Source organism: Nematostella vectensis, chromosome 14 (assembly GCF_932526225.1).
Source record: "Nematostella vectensis chromosome 14, jaNemVect1.1, whole genome shotgun sequence".
Classification (NCBI taxonomy): domain Eukaryota; kingdom Metazoa; phylum Cnidaria; class Anthozoa; order Actiniaria; family Edwardsiidae; genus Nematostella; species Nematostella vectensis.
Genome location: NC_064047.1, coordinates 4,676,419 through 4,697,621, shown reverse-complemented (window position 1 = coordinate 4,697,621; position 21,203 = coordinate 4,676,419). Strand labels below are relative to the sequence as shown.

General features: G+C 40.8%; 3 protein-coding genes across 4 annotated transcripts; 1 reads left to right on the top strand and 2 right to left on the bottom strand.

Annotated features, from left to right (window-relative positions):
• Window positions 1–5,346: 5,346 nt before the first annotated feature.
• Window positions 5,347–7,434, bottom strand: LOC116608828. The gene has a single exon (XM_032369867.2). The coding sequence runs from the start codon at window positions 7,432–7,434 to the stop codon at window positions 5,347–5,349; it is 2,088 nt and encodes a 695-aa protein (XP_032225758.2).
• Window positions 7,435–7,638: 204 nt separating this feature from the next.
• On the bottom strand, window positions 7,639–10,751 carry LOC125559891. The gene is made up of 3 exons (XM_048722075.1): window positions 10,732–10,751; window positions 9,763–10,146; window positions 7,639–9,688 (listed from the first exon to the last, which is right to left on the bottom strand). Exons 1-3 carry the CDS (start codon window positions 10,749–10,751, stop codon window positions 7,639–7,641), a joined length of 2,454 nt encoding a protein of 817 aa, XP_048578032.1.
• Window positions 10,752–18,857: 8,106 nt separating this feature from the next.
• On the top strand, window positions 18,858–21,203 carry LOC116611463 (beta-galactosidase 9-like). Of its 2 annotated transcripts, none has more exons than XM_048721308.1 (4): window positions 18,858–18,989; window positions 19,468–19,816; window positions 20,261–20,533; window positions 21,069–21,203. In XM_048721308.1, exons 1-3 carry the CDS (start codon window positions 18,918–18,920, stop codon window positions 20,530–20,532), a joined length of 693 nt encoding a protein of 230 aa, XP_048577265.1. In that variant the 5' UTR covers window positions 18,858–18,917; the 3' UTR covers window position 20,533; window positions 21,069–21,203. The 2 variants fall into 2 exon arrangements, with proteins under 2 accessions (XP_048577265.1, XP_048577264.1); XM_048721307.1 differs by having other exon boundaries at window positions 21,064–21,203.

The window sequence follows — 21,203 nt, the reverse complement described above, 5'->3', positions numbered from 1 at the left end:
GTACCGCCTCGTTTCGACTCATTCTCGCGCCTTGTTACGCTAACCTCGACGCCTGGGTTCCCAAGAATGCCCAAGAAAGGACACACACAATTGGGTGGGGAAGCTGGGAAGTATTAAGTTTTTGATTGTTCTTATTTCCAATCGCATCTTACTTATTCTTCCATTAGCAAGAGAAACTTCAATGTCATCATTCTGAAAGTAAACAACAAAACATCACATTTGGTCCGGTTTTTTTACTAGCAAATAATGCGGAGATAAAGAAGAAGTTTCGCCAGTTCGTTCTAATTAATAGTGCACGCAAAGCCATTATCTCATAGTTCGGGTGTGCACTTTATAAGAGCCAACCAAAATGCAGATTTTATAAAGTAACATTTAATAAAATAAAGTACTAGCGAGCAAAGTAAATAAAATCACATACCGATCCGCAAGTAAAAGGTAAAAGAAAGGCGAACATGAGGCCAAGCGCTACCAAAATACGTCTTGAGATCATGGTGTCGGCCAGAGATGCTAGTTCAAGTGAGACACGGTAAGAAAAATAAATGACTCATATAGATAACATTGGTGGTCACAAACTAATTCATGTAATTGATTATTATGACTAATCGCTCTCCTTCGTGTTAGTCGTATTGGCTGAAAGTTAACGTGATATTTGTAATCAATAACTGATCAGAATCTTTCGTTCGATGAGTACGTTTAACTTTAGTAGCATAACCAAATTTCTGATATGCTGATATTAAACAGAGAAATGTGAAACAATAAAACACCCACAATTCTCTCGTGATGGTGTGTTTAAATGAGATTTACTTGTGATAGAACAATTAAACTTTTTTGTTCATGGCTGATAGGGGTTCTAAGACAGCGATAGAGGTATTTAAATATAATTTCTTGGTTAAAGAAGAAAACAAACTAATTTACGGTTCTTAGACGTTGTTACTTTGAGTTTCCAGTGTTGACCAATAAAAATAGCTCAACACCTTGACTGACAAAAGCAAAATTTATTTTTACATGACATTTATGAGAGTGAGTTAGCTTAGATTACTCAAAATCGCAGTACGAGCGTTACTAAAATTTATCCTCAGATACATATTTTCTTCCTGATAAATGAAAAACATTTACAATTTGGCCTCATTCGTGGAACTTTAAATATTTGTGTTTCATACTTAAACGTGCACTACCTTTGTGTCAAGCAAAAAGGGGCGGAAGTAGACACGCAGAGAGACGAAGCACTTGTACTGCACTATTGCTAATTACGCTTTTAAACTTTGAGAAGAAAAATTACTCTTTGTAAAGGCATAAGTTAGACCGAGAATTGCTTTTTTTCGCGAACATCAACGACATTAACGTTTACTAATAGTTTCCATCTATCTATTGATATTCGCTCAAGAAACATTGCGCTGCCAAACGGGGGATAAATGGGTAGAAGTACCATATAGTACCGGCCGTGCTAATGTATCTGTGATGAACGCCCTCGTACTTTTGCCGCGTTGAAGAGACAAGCCCCCCTTAACTGAAAATGTTATAGAATGTTGAGTGATTTCTTAAATAATCATAGTTAAAATAATGAAGAGAGTTCCGTTAGCCTTTTTTAGAATAGAAACCTCTTATTAGTTAGGTCTAGATCTAAAGGTTATATGTGATTTCAAATACAGTATTGGGCCTCAGAAATATCGAGTCCTTTTTTTTTTTTAAACAGGAGCTACACCAGAGATGAACACTAGGATGTCCAAAGTTACCAGGAGGAGTTTCTATAGACAGCTTATAGACCAAAAACTGAGACCTGTCTACACATATTCAAAGGTTGTCGAAAACGGAGGCTTTTTCTGTTCTCATAGTATATGATATTGCCTCACAGCACAACAGCACATGCGTGGTAGTCGATTCTATGGTATTTCTCTAGACCCAGCGTTTTCGTTTGGAAGGCAAAATACGCTTTCAATACGCTTCAATATGGGCGCGTTTCTTTTTTAACACTGAGGGAAAAAATCTCCGTTCTCAAAAACCTCCTGATAATTTGCGAACATGAGTGCCAATAGAATCCAAGATGACTGACAAAGAAAATTGCTATCGCTTTAGATGTTCCCGCATTATGTTTTTGGATATATATGTTAAGGGCTTATCGTCAGTACAAACGAGACTGAATTTAGGCGCTGAGACTTACGGAGACAAGTTTTTTCATGACTGCTTGCAAATCTTAAATCTCAGAAAATATACAATCCATTCGTACTGTTTATACTTTACTAGTCAATAGTTAATCTGCCGAGTTTTGTACTGTTCGAATTTGTATCATTTTGCCTATTTTGAACTATTTTAAACTAGACGAATATTTAGTTCAGAGTGCGAAACCTTTAGATGGACTCAGACTCGTACCCAGGTAACATTGCGCACCCCCCAGAACCCTTTGCGCCCCTCCCCCATAATTCGTTCTTAGTTTTCTCGCTCTTTCTTTTTACCTTATAAGCGACTGGGTACGAGTCTAGTGGAAATTGCTTTAGACATCCACAGGAATCCTGAAACGTCCCCTCAATCCGCATCCTGACCGTCATGCACCATGAGCTTCTTTTTCGTTCACATGATGTAGCTTTGGTACTATAGTTCTCTGTAGTTTTGGTACTATAGTTCTCTGCAGCTTTGGTACTATAGTTCTCTGTAGCTTTGGTACTATAGTTCTCTGTAGCTTTGGTACTATAGTTCTCTGTAGTTTTAGTACTATAGTTCTCTGTAGCTTTGGTACTATAGTTCTCTGTAGCTTTGGTACTATAGTCCTCTGTAGCTTTGGTACTATAGTTCTCTGTAGTTTTGGTACTATAGTTCTCTGTAGCTTTGGTACTATAGTTCTCTATAGCTTTGTTACTGTAGTTCTCTGTAGCTTTGGTACTATAGTTCTTTGGAGCTTTGGTACTATAGTTCTCTGTAGCTTTGGTACTATAGTTCTCTATAGCTTTGGTACTATAGTTCTCTATAGCTTTGGTACTATAGTTCTCTGTAGCTTTGGTACTATAGTTCTCTGTAGCTTTGGTACTATAGTTCTCTGTAGCTTTTGTAATAGTTCTCTGCAGCTTTGGTACTATAGTTCTCTGCAGCTTTAATACTATAGTTCTCTGTAGCTTTGGTACTATAGTTCTCTGTAGCTTTGGTACTATAGTTCTCTGTAGCTTTGGTACTATAGTTCTCTGTAGTTTTGGTACATATAGTTCTCTATAGCTTTGGTACTATAGTTCTCTGCAGCTTTGGTACTATAGTTCTCTGTAGCTTTGGTACTATAGTTCTCTGTAGCTTTGGTACTATAGTTCTCTGTAGCTTTGGTACTATAGTTCTCTGTAGCTTTGGTACTATAGTTCTCTGTAGCTTTGGTGCTATAGTTCTCTGTAGTTTTGGTACTATAGTTCTCTGTAGCTTTGTTACTGTAGTTCTCTGTAGCTTTGGTACTATAGTTCTTTGTAGCTTTGGTACTATAGTTCTCTGTAGCTTTGGTAATATAGTTCTCTATAGCTTTGGTACTATAGTTCTCTATAGCTTTGGTACTATAGTTCTCTGTAGCTTTGGTACTATAGTTCTCTGTAGCTTTGGTACTATAGTTCTCTGTAGCTTTGGTACTATAGTTCTCTGTAGCTTTGGTACTATAGTTCTCTGTAGCTTTTGTAATAGTTCTCTGCATCTTTGGTACTATAGTTCTCTGCAGCTTTGGTACTATAGTTCTCTGTAGCTTTGGTACTATAGTTCTCTGTAGCTTTGGTACTATAGTTCTCTGTAGCTTTGGTATTTTAGTTCTCTGTAGCTTTGGTACTATAGTTCTCTGTAGCTTTGGTACTATAGTTCTCTGTAGTTTTGGTACTATAGTTCTCTGTAGCTTTGTTACTGTAGTTCTCTGTAGCTTTGGTACTATAGTTCTTTGTAGCTTTGGTACTATAGTTCTCTGTAGCTTTGGTAATATAGTTCTCTATAGCTTTGGTACCATAGTTCTCTATAGCTTTGGTACTATAGTTCTCTGTAGCTTTGGTACTATAGTTCTCTGTAGCTTTGGTACTATAGATCTCTGTAGCTTTGGTACTATAGTTCTCTGTAGCTTTGGTACTATAGTTCTCTGTAGCTTTTGTAATAGTTCTCTGCATCTTTGGTACTATAGTTCTCTGCAGCTTTGGTACTATAGTTCTCTGTAGCTTTGGTACTATAGTTCTCTGTAGCTTTGGTACTATAGTTCTCTGTAGCTTTGGTACTTTAGTTCTCTGTAGCTTTGGTAATATAGTTCTCTGTAGCTTTGGTACTACAGTTCTTTGTAGCTTTGTTACTGAGTTCTCTGTAGCTTTGGTACTATAGTTCTTTGTAGCTTTGGTACTATAGTTCTCTGTAGCTTTGTTACTATAGTTCTCTATAGCTTTGGTACTAAGGTTCTAGAGCTTTGGTACTATAGTTCTCTGTAGCTTTGGTACTATAGTTCTCTGTAGCTTTGGTACTATAGTTCTCTGTAGCTTTTTTAATAGTTCTCTGCAGCTTTGGTACTATAGTTCTCTGCAGCTTTGGTACTATAGTTCTCTGTAGCTTTGGTACTATAGTTCTCTGTAGCTTTGGTACTATAGTTCTCTGTAGCTTTGGTACTATAGTTCTCTGTAGCTTTGGTACTATAGTTCTCTATAGCTTTGGTACTATAGTTCTCTGTAGCTTTGGTACTATAGTTCTCTGTAGCTTTGGTACTTATAGTTCTCTATAGCTTTGGTACTTATAGTTCTCTGTAGCTTTGGTAATGTAGCGGCGTCAGCTCCGCGTGGCAGAGAGATCCGGGAAACTTTTGATGAAGTACTCACAAATTCCACAAGGCTAGGGTTTTATTGCGTGTAAGAACTTGGTAAGCTTTACAACAAGTTTGGCCTAGGGCAGCGCTAATTTAAACCCGTGTGAACCCGTCGAATTTCTGTGAGCCTTAGGGGCTTTACAAGTTTGCTGCGTTTATAAAGCTAAGGTCACGTGATCGCTAGCGTTACATTGATTGGTGACGTAATGAGATTACTAAAAATAACGAAGGGGTTATCCATGGCATGCGGATGCCGTTACACTGCTTCCCTAAATGTGCCTACATTTATTAAGAAAATAGAGTATAAATTGCATAAAAGATGTTTATATTCTAAGCATTGAATTGCGATGCTAGCTGATTGCTTATTTTTGTTTAATTAATCATGATAAGGAAATTATGATTTGTTGATTGCAAATTACTAATTGATAGCCTAAATTTGATTTATGGTTGTTTGCTTGTTATAAATGAAGCTGGTATATTTTAGCTATATAAGAATTACTGAGAATGTCCTTTATATCTTGAAATTTGGAAAGTGTTCATTGTGTCTTGGACTAAGCTGACTAATCTTCCCTTGCTAATAGCATGATAAGCTTGTGGACGGGACGCTCGAAGCACTTGTGTTGTCCGTCCTTAGCAGTAGTCACTTGGACTTTGCGCACTAGGTTGTCTTTGCTTGGGAACACCTTGGAGATAATGGCGAGCGGCCACTGGTTACGAGGTAGATCTGGGTCTGTCATGAGGACGACATCTCCTTCTCGTAGATTAGGCTGTGGCTTGTTCCACTTTTGACGACTCTGGAGCTGTGTGCAGTACTCTCGTTGCCACCGTAGCCAGAACTGGTTGGCTAGATATTGGACTGTGCGCCATCGCTTTCTGGAGTACAGGTCGGGGTGCTCGAAGTTGCCCGGGGGCGGGAGGATGACTTGGGTTTTAAGCATGAGGAGATGATTTGGTGTCAGAGGTTCTTCTGCTAGAGGGTCTGACAGGTTCTCCACTGTGAGTGGGCGGCTGTTGACGATATTCTCAGCTTCTGTTATAAGAGTGCGAAGAGATTCATCGTCCAGCTGACGACCGTGTTCGTAAAGTAGTGATGTTAGCACTGAGCGAGTTGTGCGAATTTGGCGCTCCCATACCCCTCCCATGTGAGAAGCTTGCGGAACGTTCATTTTGAAATCTATCAAGTCACACTGTTGGGTGGATAGGAATGACTTGACGGATTCTCGGTCGATCTCTTGGAGGGCTGTTTTGAGCTCGTTGCTTGCTCCGACGAAGTTTGTGCCCCGATCCGAGCGTAATTCGCGGACCTTGCCCCTGCGTGCGATAAATCTTCTAAGAGCGTTGATGAACGAATCTGTGCTCATGTTATTTAGCGTTTCCAGGTGGATCGCTCTAGAGGCCATACATGTGAACACCAAACCCCACCTCTTTACTTCTCTTCGTCTTTCCTTCACGTAGAATGAACCAAATACATCCATTGCGGAATAGCTGAATGGTGATGATGGTGTCACGCGTTCTGTTGGGAGGTCGCCCATCTTCTGACCTTGCGTGATGCCTCTGAACTTGCGGCAGGTAACACACTTCGCGATAATGTGCGCAATAGCAGATCTACCGTTTACGACATGGTATCCTGCTTGCCGTATGGCGTTGTGGGTCATGCCGTGGCCTTGGTGATGCTGCTGCCTCTGGTGATAGTGGCGGACTAATAGAGTAGTCACGTGATGATCTTTTGGTAGGATGAGAGGGTGCTTTAGTTGGTATTCTTCTTCAGCATTTCTCAGACGACCACCAACTCGTAGTAGACCTTCGTCGTCTATGAACGGGTCTAGCTTGTAGATATTGCTGGTGGCTTTGATGATGTTGTTGCGATCGCGCGCGCTTTTGCGATCTTCGAACTTGCTATTGTTTCCTTTCATTCTTTGCAGTGTATCTATTTCGTTCTCAAAGGTGGTGGCTTGTGCAGTCTTGAATAGACACTTCTCTGCTTCCCATAGCTCCTTTACTGTAGACGCGCCATTTGTCGGTCGCCAGTTGTGTGTCTTGTTTGGGCGTAGTCTCTCTATCATCCGTTGGATGCGAACGATTGCGTGCTTGAGGCGCAGTAGGGAAGACGAGTGTGAGAAGTGCTTCGTATCTAAGTACTGTGTATGCATAGTGGTACTAGTTGAGAGGACAGAGACTTCTTTGCGTAACTCAGCATCGTCTGGATCTAGCTGAGATGACGGCTTCTGGTTGCTTGGTGTGGGGTTCTCGTAAAGGAACTGTGGTCCGCTGAACCAACGCTTATTTTCGATAAGTTGTGCGGCTGTCATTCCTCTAGATGCTTCATCTTCTGGGTTTTCTTTTCCTGGCACGTGGTACCATTGTTCTGGCTCGCTTTGATCTCTGATGTGCTGCACACGATTGTCGACATACACATGGAAACGGCGAGCGTCGTTGTTAAGGTAGCCTAGGACTATTTCCGAGTCGGTGTAATAGAGGCGCTGTGGTGTGGGTTGTAGGTCTAGCTCAAGCTCGACCATGCTTGAAACGTTCACGGATATTACTGCTGCCGTGAGTTCCAGCCGGGGTATTGTGATTTGTTTGAGGGGTGCCACTCGAGACTTTGCCATTAGAAAGCTTACGTGGACTTCTCCTTTCTCGTTAACCATGCGTAGGTATGAGACTTGTCCGATTCCGTTGTGGCAAGCATCTGAGAAGTTGCAGACTTGAGTAGAAGTCAGAGTGCCAAAGTTAGGAGGCTTGAGACATCGGGGGAACTTGAGGTTCTCGAGAAGCTGTAACTCTGTGCGCCATTTTTCCCAGCGTGGTCGGATGTCTTCGGGGAGGGGCTCGTCCCAGTCTGTATGGGTACTTCAGAGCTCCTGTAGAATCTGTTTCCCGGTAAGGATGACGGGGGACACGGCTCCTAAGGGGTCGTACACTGAACTGACGGTGGAGAGTATACCGCGTCTTGTAAGAGGCTTGTCTCTTAGCTCGATACGAAATCCCAGTGTATCCGACTCTACACACCAGTAAGTACCGAGCGATCTTTGGACTGGTAGGCTGTCGTGGTTAAGGTCTAGGTCTTTGAGGTCTTTGGCTCGATCCTCAGGGTGTAGTGCTTCTAAAACTTCCTTACTGTTGCTGGCAAATTTATGGAGTCGCAGGTTCGCGTCCGCGCACATTGCTTGTGTGGCTTTGATAGTGCGCACGGCCTGTTCTGTTGTGGGAAGGGACTTGAGACCATCGTCCACGTAGACGTTTCGGCGTACGAACTCTGCTGCGTCATCTCCGTGCTTTTCTCTGCCTGTTTCTGCAGTCTGGTGAAGACAGTAGTTTGCGACCGCGGGCGACGATGCTGCGCCGAACAGGTGCACGTCCATGCGGAACTCTACTATTGGTTTGGTTAAGTCGCTGTCTTCGAACCACAGGAAGCGCAGGAAATCTCTGTGCTCCGGATTAACATAGAAACTGTGGAACATTTGCTCGATGTCACAGGTAAAGGCTACTTCTTCTTTTCGGAAGCGCATGAGGACGCCGATGAGTGAGTTCAGCTGGTCGGGTCCTTGTAATAAGTTCTTGTTTAGGGACTCGTTCTCGTATACTGAACTGCAGTCGAACACCACGCGGAGGTCTTTCTTGCGAGGGTGCTGTACATTGAAGTGGGGGAGAAACCACACTTTGCCAGGGGAGGTACGCAACTGGTCGACGGGGACTCGGCTTGCGTGAACACGGTCAATAACCTTTTTCATGAAGGCGATGTAATCGTTTCTAAGCTTGTCATTACCAAGAAGTTTCCGTTTGAGTGAGAGGAGCCTGTCTAGACAGTGCTTCTTGTTGTCTGGTAGGTGTACCTCGTTTGCTCTAAATGGTAGGGGTGCCTCCCAGTTTCCATTCTCGTTCTTGTGTAGACCTATCTCCATTATATTGTTAAACTGTATGTCCTCTCTTGATTCTGTTTTTCCTTGTCTTTGTTTACTTCGGTCGTGGTGGAGTTCTGTGTAGTCAAGCTCCATCATTTGGCGTATTTGCTGCGGGCTTGTCATGTCTTTGGATGGTGTCGTGCGGACGAAGGGCGGCTGTACGGTAGTATCGCTTGAAGCGTTGTGCTCGAGTAGGACTTCTCTCTCTACCGTCACACAATTCACACGAGCTGTCACGTCACCATCTCTGTCTTTGCACACTCGACCGATTACCGTCCAGCCAAACTTGTACTTCTCGGCCCAGGGCTCTTCAGGGCTTCCTGCTATCACTTCAGTTGGTTGGAAGGCCGCCGGGACGTTTCGACCGATGAGTAGTCCGATTTCTATGTCCGGTCTGTATGCGATCTGGTCTGCGATGGGTGCGAGGTGGGTCCACTGCTTCGCTACTTCGGGACTAGCGATATCGCTTTGTGCGGCGGGGATGTACTCGCGTGTGTATGCATACGGAATCCTGACGTGCGCGTGTTCGTTTTTGATATCTTGAATTCGTAGACCAGTTATCTTTTTTGTACGAATTGTGTTGAAGCCGACTATAGTATTGACTTTTAGGTCGAGCTCCGGTGCTGTTATTCCTAGCAATCTTGATAGACTATCCGTGATAAATACGTCTGTCGATTGATCATCGAGGACGGCGTATGTGAGCTGTTTTTTGTGTGGCTGTGACTCATGTGTGAGGTTGACAAGGACTATTCGGGCGCACGACCTACCGGTCCCCTCCCCTCCGCAGACTTGTGTGCATGTTGCTGATGCTTCTGGGGGGCTAGGGGGTGCAGGTTTAGCGGGGGCGCTTCTGTCTTCGTGAAGCAAAGTTAGGTGGTTCTTGTTGCAGGCCTCGCATCGGGGAGGAGTTTCTTCACAGTCTTTACGAAAGTGTTTTCCTGTGCATTTAAAACATAGCCCATTTGACTCTAGCCTTTCTTCATATGGGAGTTCTTTGAACCTTTTACATTCAGTTAGGTTGTGCGACGCTGCGTTGTTATGGTACGGGCAGACCTTTTTTTCTGTGTGTTTAACCAATGCTTCCTTCTTTTGGTTTTAGTTAGGAGTACATTGTGAATGCGCTCTTGTGGCTTGCGGTGCGTTTGTATGGGAGTTGGAGTGCTAGAGTGCTTGGTCGGTGTGAGTTGAGGAATGTTCATTCGCTCGGCGTGAAAACATACTTCTGTGACGAGATCACTAAAGCTAGGAAACGCGCTGTACCCCCTTTCCTGTTGTAGTGCTTGCACTTTGATTGACCATTTTGTCGCGAACCATCCCGGGAGTTTTTCTACTAGGGACTGTATTTTTGAAGGGAACTCATAAATCTTAAGGGCTGACATGTGCGCGCTTGCAACTTGCACTTGATACAGAAAGTCACTAAATTCGCGTAGCCGGGAAGTACTCACAAATTCCACAAGGCTAGGGTTTTATTGCGTGTAAGAACTTGGTAAGCTTTACAGCAAGTTTGGCCTAGGGCGGCGCTAATTTAAACCCGTGTGAACCCGTCGAATTTCTGTGAGCCTTAGGGGCTTTACAAGTTTGCTGCGTTTATAAAGCTAAGGTCATGTGATCGCTAGGGTTACATTGATTGGTGACGTAATGAGATGACTAAAAATAACTAAGGGGTTATCCATGGCATGCGGATGCCGTTACAGGTACTATAGTTCTCTATAGCTTTGTTACTGTAGTTCTCTGTAGCTTTGGTACTATAGTTCTCTAAAGCTTTGGTACTATAGTTTTGTTACTGTAGTTCTCTGTAGCTTTGGTACTATAGTTCTTTGTAGCTTTGGTACTATAGTTCTCTGTAGCTTTGGTACTATAGTTCTCTATAGCTTTGGTACTATAGTTCTCTGTAGCTTTGGTATTATAGTTCTCTGTAGCTTTTACCATCTGGTGACTGTTTTCAATGATGTACCCTTACGACCTCACCCATTTGCTCCTAACCCAAAGGGGGGCGGGTGGGGTGGGGGGAGAGGAAGGGGACAAGAAAAGGGGGACATTTACCATATGATGACTTCAGCCATTTGCTTCTAATCCGAAGAGGGGATGGGGGGGGGGGGGGTGGGGGGGGGGGGAACGGGGTGCGCAATGATAGGTATGACATGGAAAAAGGATAATATTTGAAGGTCCATTCGAACTCGCCTGGATTATTCACACAGAAATTCTTCGGAAGTCATCAAGGCGTGCGCAAATAAGGCCAACTGCTTATTCTCTGGCATATTCGGTGTTCAGTTCTATGGGAAGTGCTGGAGGGATGTGCGGGCAGCAATACAATACAACATGCACGGAGCATCAAACAGCTGTGAGAATGACGTTGAGAAGCACAGGACGAATTTTGGGTACGAAATCACCTCACTAAAAGGTAAGTACCGCTTTTCTATACCTCTCCAAATAGTTATTTTAAAGCACATCATTGACTCTAATCAAATCAGCTATTCTTTGCAAGACGACCTGGTATACCATGTTAAGTGCCCTTCAAGCCACAAGATAGATATCTCGTATTGCACGGACGTACACAAGTTAATTTAGGTACTAGGCACTTCATTGCATATGTCAATATTTAAGTTAGAATATAATTAAACAAACATTTAAAAAGCTTAAATAAACAAACAAACTATGTAAAAAATACAGAGGAAGTGCAAATAAATAAATATTGATTGATTGATTGAGTGATTCCTTCTGGCTCAGCCACTTACGTTTCGAGCTCTGCGTCAATTCGTGAGAAGTGTCAAGGGAAAACCTCGTGCACACTTTAGGCGAAGAAGTGGATGTTAGGCGACCCATTTCTTAGTGCATACAAGTACCTGGAAGTCCACTACAAATGCATCTCAGGTATGTTTCCATGACAACCGCAATCATCATATATATTAACAGCACCTTTTTGAAAATTTGCCCGATAAAACGGCAAATCTAATCTACTTTAATTGATACAGCGACAAAAATCGCGGCGCTCTGATTGGTCAAGGGTCCATGTATTACAAGAGGACACGCGCACGCTTAGCGTCAGATTGCGCGCGAGCCCCCCAAGACTAAATAACTTAAGACAACATTAACCCTATTCAGACCGGGCTTTTTGGGGCTTCCCCTGACCTGGGGGAGGGGGGTGTGGAGGGGCTCTTTCGGCCCCCCATCAGTAACTTTTGAACCATTGTAGCTATTATGACCAAATTTTCAAAGAATTATTATCTGACAAAGAGGAACAAAAAATGGTTATAAATAGCCTATCTTTCGAAACTTTTGCATAGAACATCCCAAATCCAAATAAGTTATCATAATCACTTCGTATTCAATAAGCGACCGATATTCTTCAAAATAATTGTCTTTGTGACGTTACGGTGAAGTCACTTAAATGAGCAGAAACGTGCAATATTTCTGTTTTTTTTCAGATATGTATTTCTGTATGTCTTTTTTTTTGATAATCTTATTGTCTTGCAGTAGACATATATTATTAAGGACACTGTTTCTATGACAACAACATATGACATCTGTGACGTCATTGATTGGCATAGTACATTTAATATAGCATAAGTTTGCGAACTCTTAATTAAAGTAATAATTTAAACATATTTTCCAAAAATGTTTTTTATTACTTTTTATTTACAATAGAGGAGAATTAAAAGTGTTTTGCCAAATTTAGATGTTAGTTTTAAGAAATCAGCGATTTTTGATAATTATGTGACATCAGCATCCGCCATCTTGGATCCGCTATATTGGATTTAATGAAACTTATTTATTTTAATCAATAAAAACTGGGTAGCGAAATGTAAAGCTTTTTGACAGTATTCAACCTTTGTTTCAAGTTATATTAATGATTTCAGGGGGATATGAATGTTTTTTGGTATTTTTACACTATTTTGAGGTCAAAAGTTGACAAAAAAACACCATCCCTCCCCCCTAAAAAAGAAAAGTAAATTTTTATTGTGTTTTTTTCAAAACTTGAAACAAAACGTTTATATGACATGGACTTACGTTGAGCACGTCGTATTAATAGTTGATCTTAACTACTTAAAGCGTTTTGCCTTATTTTCATTAAACCTATGTCTCAAAACTTGGTTGCCATGCCAAACTGATCCCACATAAATTTTGGGAAAAATCACCAATTTGCAATGCTCTAGCCCTACTAGATCAAAAATTATGTGCATCTATCTGTGTAACACTGTACACTGTGCATCTATCAGTGTAAAGACGCATACAAAAGGCATACAAAAAAAGGTAAAATTAAAGAATGTTGTTCAGACTCTTTTGTTGTTGCTTATTATTGAAAACACAATGGTTTATTTGCAGGGTAACTCCAAAAAAAAAAAATAACTACAAATGAAGCCTGAAACATTATTGGTGATATTTGATTGAAAATACTCGCTTGAGTTAGCCGATGGAAATGGATGCTTTTTGTGACTCGCCATTGAACGGAAGCATAAAATGGCTGCATGATTGGCTTTCTTTAAATCTGTTCACTGTGTCTAGTACCAACTTCATTGTCTCTAAAAAACATATTTTTCTTCTTTATAATTTCTCAGGCATCTGGTGTTCCTTTACTTAATACGTTTTGTTATTTGTTACAGGGGAAATATAAAGCGTCTTTGCGAGCCAAAATTGGTATAGGTGAGTGTAAAACGAGAGTGAACAATGATGTGAAATGATATAAATTTAAAGATAACGTAATCCAATGAAGAAATTGTGATAATCAAGTGTTATACAATAAAAAAGGAGCAATAAAGTCACGGAATGACGCTTTTAATTTTCTTTCTCTCAGCCCAACACGACCCACTTATCGCACCCTTTCTATGCATTTCCGTTTCCCTCCAAAATGTATTTCAATTTCCAATTCTTATCAGAGCGCTCTTGCGCGTTTTATCGTTTAACAAACGAGGCACTGAATATTTTGGAATATTTGTGTGTGCGATCGAAGGCGCTAATCGCTGACCGACTGCCCCTAATACGGTGCGTCTAATCGCTGAAATAATGCACACGAGTGTAATTTCAATAAAGATGGTCTTACAAACTTACATACACGGGGAACCATGGCGTTGGGTGAAGGTCAGCGCAACGAGGCGCGAGAACGAGGCGAAACTCGCCATTGATAATCGAGCTGCTTGTCCGACACAAGCCTCGTTTCCATGCTTGGTCCACCATATATCTCTATATTAAACAATTATTCTTTAATTTCTTTAATTAAAGCTTTCCGTCTCGGGGACTATCCACCGCTATTCGCTGAGCCTGAGGAGAATAATTGTTTTAGTTTATACTTGGCGGGGACTGAACAATACACATTTTGCTGTAATCATTTTATCGAATTTCCAACTTTACCTTATAGGTCGCGCGAGACGAGACGAGGTATCGCTTCTGACAGTTGATGCTGATGTTGATGTTGATGCTCGTATCTTTTTGAAGATTTTATTCGCTCTACAAGGAAACCAAATTCATATTCTGTTTTCTGACACATTTCTATTAACCACCACGAAATACAGAACCTCCAATGAATACATTATACAAATTTTGATTTTCCATAAGACAACAAATCTACATCAATTTCAGCAAAAAAAAGCCGTTTCTATGTGAAGTTTGATAACGTTGGGTGTTTTTTGTATTATACTGCTATTAATGGGCAAGCTAAATATTATGTGATGAGCTGAAGTAGCACAAGTAATAATTTGTCCACCGCAACATAAAACCTATCAACAAGATCTATAATTGCATCTAAAATTTGTTGCATGTGACGATAACGGAGCGGAGCAACCAAAACTGGACCTTTATTCTAGAAGACCGAGTAGGCGAAAAATGCGAATAATGAGAAAGACGCCAGAGATAGTTGTCTTCCATTACAAGATTCTATTGCGTTGAAAACGCTGTTTGAGGGGGGATGCGCCAATCCGCAAATGTCCTTATAAAAATGTAATTTCTAAGCACATGTTAGGGGGCTTGGGGACATGCCCCACGGTACTCTAATCCCTACAATTTCATTTATTTCCCCAGATTTATAATTCCTGTATTCGGAATAACCCTTCACTCAACTAAAAGGTCAACTCCGATTAAAAAAAAAAAAAAAAAAAAAAAATGAGTTGGTGTCCGCACCCGGGGAAGGGTGGGGGGTTAGACTTTGACCCTGTACAAAACTGAGAGAAGCCCCCACCCCCTCGGGACAAAACAGCAGTTTCATGCCCCTACCCCTTGGGATGCAAACTATAGGCAACTACCCGACAACAAGTCATCTGAAATAAGCTTTTTTTTATCTTTTAAAGCCAGTACACTTCAGCGAGTACATTTGTACCAATTACTATGAAGATAACAGTTACAAAAAAAAGATGGTAAAATAAATAATCTTGATCTGGCATTGTTTTTTTTAATATTCGTTTTTGCACATGTCGCCGTGCAGTATGCCACACGCTGATACATGGAATTGCTTGCTACAGAAGAGTCTCAAGCCAGAAACTAACATGATATTTTTGACACTATTAACTTGTCCCAAACCCCCACGGTGGGGATAAGTCTTGGAGTCAAAAACTGTCAATTCCCCCACCCCATCGGGACAGATTCTCGTTCAAAAGTGCTCTAAACTGCCACCTTAACCCCACACTTCTCCGGGACCATGGGGGTGGGGGTTCCAAATGACTAGTGCATAAAATGTCTGAATACAGACCACTACTCTTTTCTGTGTGTTTGGTACAAAAAATTCCATGTGGGGAAGTTTAGCATTATCAGGACAATGGGTTTCTGCCTACAGTTCTTGCATAGATGATAACTTATTTTACCGTATAGGTTATCGTTGTGTAGTTTTTCTTAAACTACACAAATAAACAACCCAAAACGATAGAGTCGTGAGTCGTGATGAAAGCAAGACATCTAGGAAATATTTTTTAAGGGCTTTGAAATAAAAGACGCACACAGAGACATGTCTGAGTGTAAAGTGAGATAATAACATCACGACCGAGGCGAAGTTTTTGAACCTTTTTGAAGCATGACGACAAATAGCCTTCGTTACATCGAGCTTTCTTGTGTATTTGTCGGTAATTTTTGTTGTGGCACAGAAGTGGATACAAATTAATGAGAGCTTTTCCAAGGTTAAGTGTGTGATTATCTTTAGTGGCCCATGTATTTTGTCTGTCTTTAACCCTACTGGCCCTTAACCACACTTAGCACCCTGTTAAACTATATCCTAAATTTAAAAGACTTTTTAATCTGAAATTTGTAAAAGACGGCCTGACAAAAACCCACAAGTTTACACTAACTGTCTCAACTGAATAAAACTTATTACATATTTTTAAGAAAAAAACGAAAGATTTGATTCGTCAGGTATTAGGCCTTTTTTTACCTACTCTATAAGATGTTTGCATTACCTTGTTTTTTTTTTCTTTTATATTTTGAATGGACTGTTTTTTAATGTTGATGATAGTCATAATGCTTTATTCCTTTCTGAGATGAGCGCGCAAAGAGCACAACACCGTTTCAAGTTGAGTGTGATGTTATCTCATGTGGCGCGGGCACACGATGAGAAGCCTCGCCCTTTCTGCCACCGCAACAAAACATTTCAATTCCGTTTGCAACTAAAATCTGTGAAAAATAAATAATTAAAAAGAAACTTGACGATACCAAAAAAGTTTACCTTAGTGTCATAAATATTTTTAATTCTATTGAATTTTTATCTATCACTCGCGTTCCCATGGAACAAGAATGGCGGTAAAATATTAGCTAAATGATATCAAACCTGAGTTCGCCTGCCAACGTCTGAGTATCTTCTTTAAAACCTGGATTATTAGGAATTTTAACCGATGAAGGGATAGAGCTGCGTTATCCACTACTTGGTGTTCATTTAATCTGTTTGCGACTTTTTTTTTTTTTTTCATCTGATTATACCAGAAATGAAAATAATAGAATTAATATCATGTACCATTTAGTTACCAAGTATAAATCTGTAATCTATGAGCGAAAATATGGCTAACGAGGAAAGCGGGCTTTCAAAATTAATCATACAAATGACTTTGTAAATGACCAATGTAACCTATATAAGACGTCCCATTCCTAACCGTTTCACCGTGTCCTTACCGTGTCGCAACCAGTTCAGTTATACCCCCTGCACGACAATTTCCCTACAATTTCATTTATTTCCACAAATTTATAATTCCTGTATTCGGAATAACCCTTCACTCAACTAAAAGGTCCACTCCGATAAAAAAAAAATGAGTTGGTGTCCTCACCCGGGGAAGGGTGGGGGTTAGACTTTGACCCTGTACAAAACCGAGAGAAGCCCCCACCCCCTCGGGACAAAACAGCTGTTTCATGCCCCTACCCCTTGGGATGCCAACTATAGGCAACTACCCGACAACAAGTCATCTGAAATAAGCTTTTTTTATCTTTCAAAGCCAGTACACTTCAGCGAGTACATTTGTACCAATTACTATGAAGATAACAGTTACAAAAAAAGATGGTAAAATAAATCATCTTGATCTGGCATTATTTTTTTTAATATTCGTTTTTGCACATGTCGCCGTGCAGTATGCCACACGCTGATACATTGAATTGCTTGCTACAGAAGAGTCTCAAGCCAGAAACTAACATGATATTTTTGACACTATTAACTTTTCCCAAACCCCCACGGTGGGGATAAGTCTTGGAGTCAAAAACTGTCAATTCCCCCACCCCATCGGGACAGATTCTCGTTCAAAAGTGCTCTAAACTGCCACCTTAACCCCACACAACTCCGGGACCATGGGGGTGGGGGTTCCAAATGACTAGTGCATAAAATGTCTGAATACAGACCACTACTCTTTTCTGTGTGTTTGGTACAAAAAATTCCATGTGGGGAAGTTTAGCATCATCAGGACAATGGGTTTCTGCCTACAGTTCTTGCATAGATGATAACTTAGTTTACCGTATAGGTTATCGTTGTGTAGTTTTTCTTAAACTACACAAATAAACAACCCAAAACGATAGAGTCGTGAGTCGTGATGAAAGCAAGACATCTAGGAAATATTTTTTAAGGGCTTTGAAATAAAAGACGCACACAGAGACATGTCTGAGTGTAAAGTGAGATAATAACATCACGACCGAGGCGAAGTTCTTGAACCTTTTTGAAGCATGACGACAAATAGTCTTCGTTACATCGAGTTTTCTTGTGTATTTGTCGGTAATTTTTGTTGTGGCACAGAAGTGGATACAAATTAATGAGAGCTTTTCCAAGGTTAAGTGTGTGATTATCTATAGTGGCCCATGTATTTTGTCTGTCTTTAACCCTACTGGCCCTTAACCACACTTAGCACCCTGTTAAACTATATCCTAAATTCAAAAGACTTTTTAATCTGAAATTTGTAAAAGAAGGCCTGACAAAAACCCACAAGTTTACACTAGCAGTCTCAACTGAATAAAACTAATTATATATTTTTAAGAAAAAAAACAAAGATTTGATTCGTCAGGTATTAGGCCTTTTTTACCTACTCTAGAAGATGTTTGTATTACCTTGTTTTTTTTTCTTTTATATTTTGAATGGACTGTTTTCTAATGTTGATGATAGTCATAATGCTTAATTCCTTTCTGAGATGAGCGCGCAAAGAGCACAACACCGTTTCAAGTTGAGTGTGATGTTATCTCATGTGGCGCGAGCACACGATGAGAAGCCTCGCCCTTTCTGCCACCGCAACAAAACATTTCAATTCCGTTTGCAAATAAAATCTGTAAAAAAATTAATAAATAAAAAGAAATTTGACCATACCAAAAAAATCTACTTTAGTGTCATAATTATTTCTAATTGAATTTTTATTTAACACTCGCGTTCCCATGGAAACAAGAATGGCGGTAAAATATTAGCTAAATGATATCAAACCTGGGTGTGCCTGCCAACGTCTGAGTATCTTCTTCAATACCTGGATTATTAGGAATTTTAACCGATGAAGGCACTAGGGCTGCGTTATCCACTACTTGGTGTTCATTTTGTCTGTATTCGAGTTTTTTTTTTTTCATCGGATTATATCAGAAATGAAAATAATAGAATTAATGTCATGTACCATTCAGTTACCAATGATAAATCTGTAATCTATGAGCAAAAATGAAGCCAACGAGAAAAGCGGGCCGTCAAAATTAATCATACAAATGACTTTGTGAATGACCAATGTAACCTATATAAGACGTCCCATTCCTAACCGTTTCACCGTGTCCTGACAGTGTCACACCCAGTTCAGTTATACCCCCTGCACAACAACATGGCCTCGAGGATTGTTTTGGTAGCGCTTGGCGCTGTGTTTGCCTCTGTTTTGATCTCCGTCTATGGAACGGTACATGTTTCCGTTTGCTTCTTGCTTTCCTTTTGCTTCTTGTAAACGTGTTCCTCATTTTTCTTTTTAACATGTTTAATTTGCTTCTGTTTGACATGTTTCCATTTGCTTCTTGTTAACGTGTTCCTCTTTCCTTCTTGTTAACATGTTTCCCCTTGCTTCTTGTTAACGTTTTTTCACTTTGCTTCTTGTTAAATTGTTTCCCTTTCCTTCTTGTTAACATGTTTCCCTTTCCTTCTTTTTGTATCCCTTTGCTTCTTGTTAACATGTTTCCCTTTGCTTCTTGCTGTTTTCCCTTTCCTTTAGACTCCACTTCTGCTTATATGCTTTGATTTTTTTTATGAAAACTCCTTCATTTCAGCTTTAACTCCCCTGAGACAAGGCCAGTTTATGCTGTCTCCTAGCTTGAACACACACACGTGTTCGTGGGAGAGAGGAGGTTGCGATTTATACCAAAATGTATCGTTCTTTACTTTAGGGTGAAATAGAGGTGAGCATTGGAGATGGCAAAACAGCCACACTCGGACATGTCGGATGTTACAATGACGAAGACGCCCCTAACCGCTCGCTCCGTACCCTCTACCACAACCACCGCTCAGAAATAGTGTGGGCACTTTGGCCTGACATGACCCACGTCATCAGTGCATGTGCGAGGGAGGCTTTCGAGGAAGGCTTCACCGACATGTTTGGTGTTCAGTTCTATGGCGAGTGTTGGAGTGATGTCTCGGCCGCCTCGAGATATAGCATGCACGGTGCATCATCTCATTGCGTTAATGGCGTTGGAGAGAACTGGGCGAATTTAGTATACAGAATTAACGGATTTAAAGGTAAGCTCTACGTATTTTTTTTACCTCTTCAAGTTCTAGGGATGCAAGGGAGGGGGGGCATGTGGGCTGAAAAAAGTGGGCTGGAAAATGAGATATTGGGACCTATACAAAGTATGGCGGAACGAATTAAAATATTTTTGAAATCTCATGGTTCGCCTCTGAAGATATTAATTTTTAGCAGTTAAGTACTTTTAAGTTATGATAGAAAAGCGTTTCAAATTTGGTCTCAACGTCGTCATTACTATGTATTAGCTATTTTTACCTGTTATTTAATGCCTACAGCAAGCGCTCCGCATTTAAAATCCTAATACATATATTAATAACATCAGCTTCAGAAGAAAAAGATGATAATATCCATGCCTCGAGCGTGTTAAATCAGGGATGACGTCCTCATGAGCTGACGCACTAACAAACTGAAACACCTGCACATTTATCCTTCACCAGACATAATATGCGAGCACCACACTCGTACAATCCAGTGCCCAGCCAGTAAGACAATTGACGTCTCGTACGCGAACTACGGTCGAACAGCCCCCGGGTCTGAAGCCTGCCCTAGTGCCTCCATACAAACCACGAATTGCGTCTCCAGCTCTGCGACGATCACTGCCGCGTGCCAAGGGCAAAACTCGTGCACACTCCAGGCCAAGAACTCGGTGTACGGGGATCCGTGTGTCGGCACATACAAGTACATCGAGATCAGATACAATTGTGTCTAAGGTAAGTCCGGACACCCCCCCCCCCCCCCCCAAAAAAAAAAAAAAACACAAACAAACAAACAAACAAAACAAGCAAACAAACAAACAACAACAACTGTACCAACAACAGCAACAACCACGAAGACAATACAACAACTGTAACAACAACAACAACAACCGCGAAGAAAACAGCCACGAACAACAACTGCACCAACAACCGCGAAGAAAACAACAGCAACAACAACGAACAACAACTATACCAACAACAGCACAACCACGAAGACAACAACAACAACAGCAACAACCACGAACAACAACTGTACCAACAACAAGCAAATAGCAAATAGCACGTTAAAGAATAAGGACTTCAGGTACAAAGTCGAGCCTAATTAATCGGCCATTTTGAACTCGGGCTCTAGGGGCCGCTACCTAGAATCTGCTTCTTAAAAGCTGCGTATGATTTCTTCTGTACTTTACTTGAAACGAAATATCTATTTTTTTTTTCCGTTACTGGTCGTCCATGCTAAATGACATCTTTCTCTTTTTTTACAGGGCAACAAGAAATCAACTGTTTGAAAATGGCAATGACAAGCTCAAGTTAAAAATGAAATATTAACTATTAATGTTAAACTATTATATGGGCACACATGGGTCTTATAAATAAACATAATCAAAAAGTGTATCATAAACAA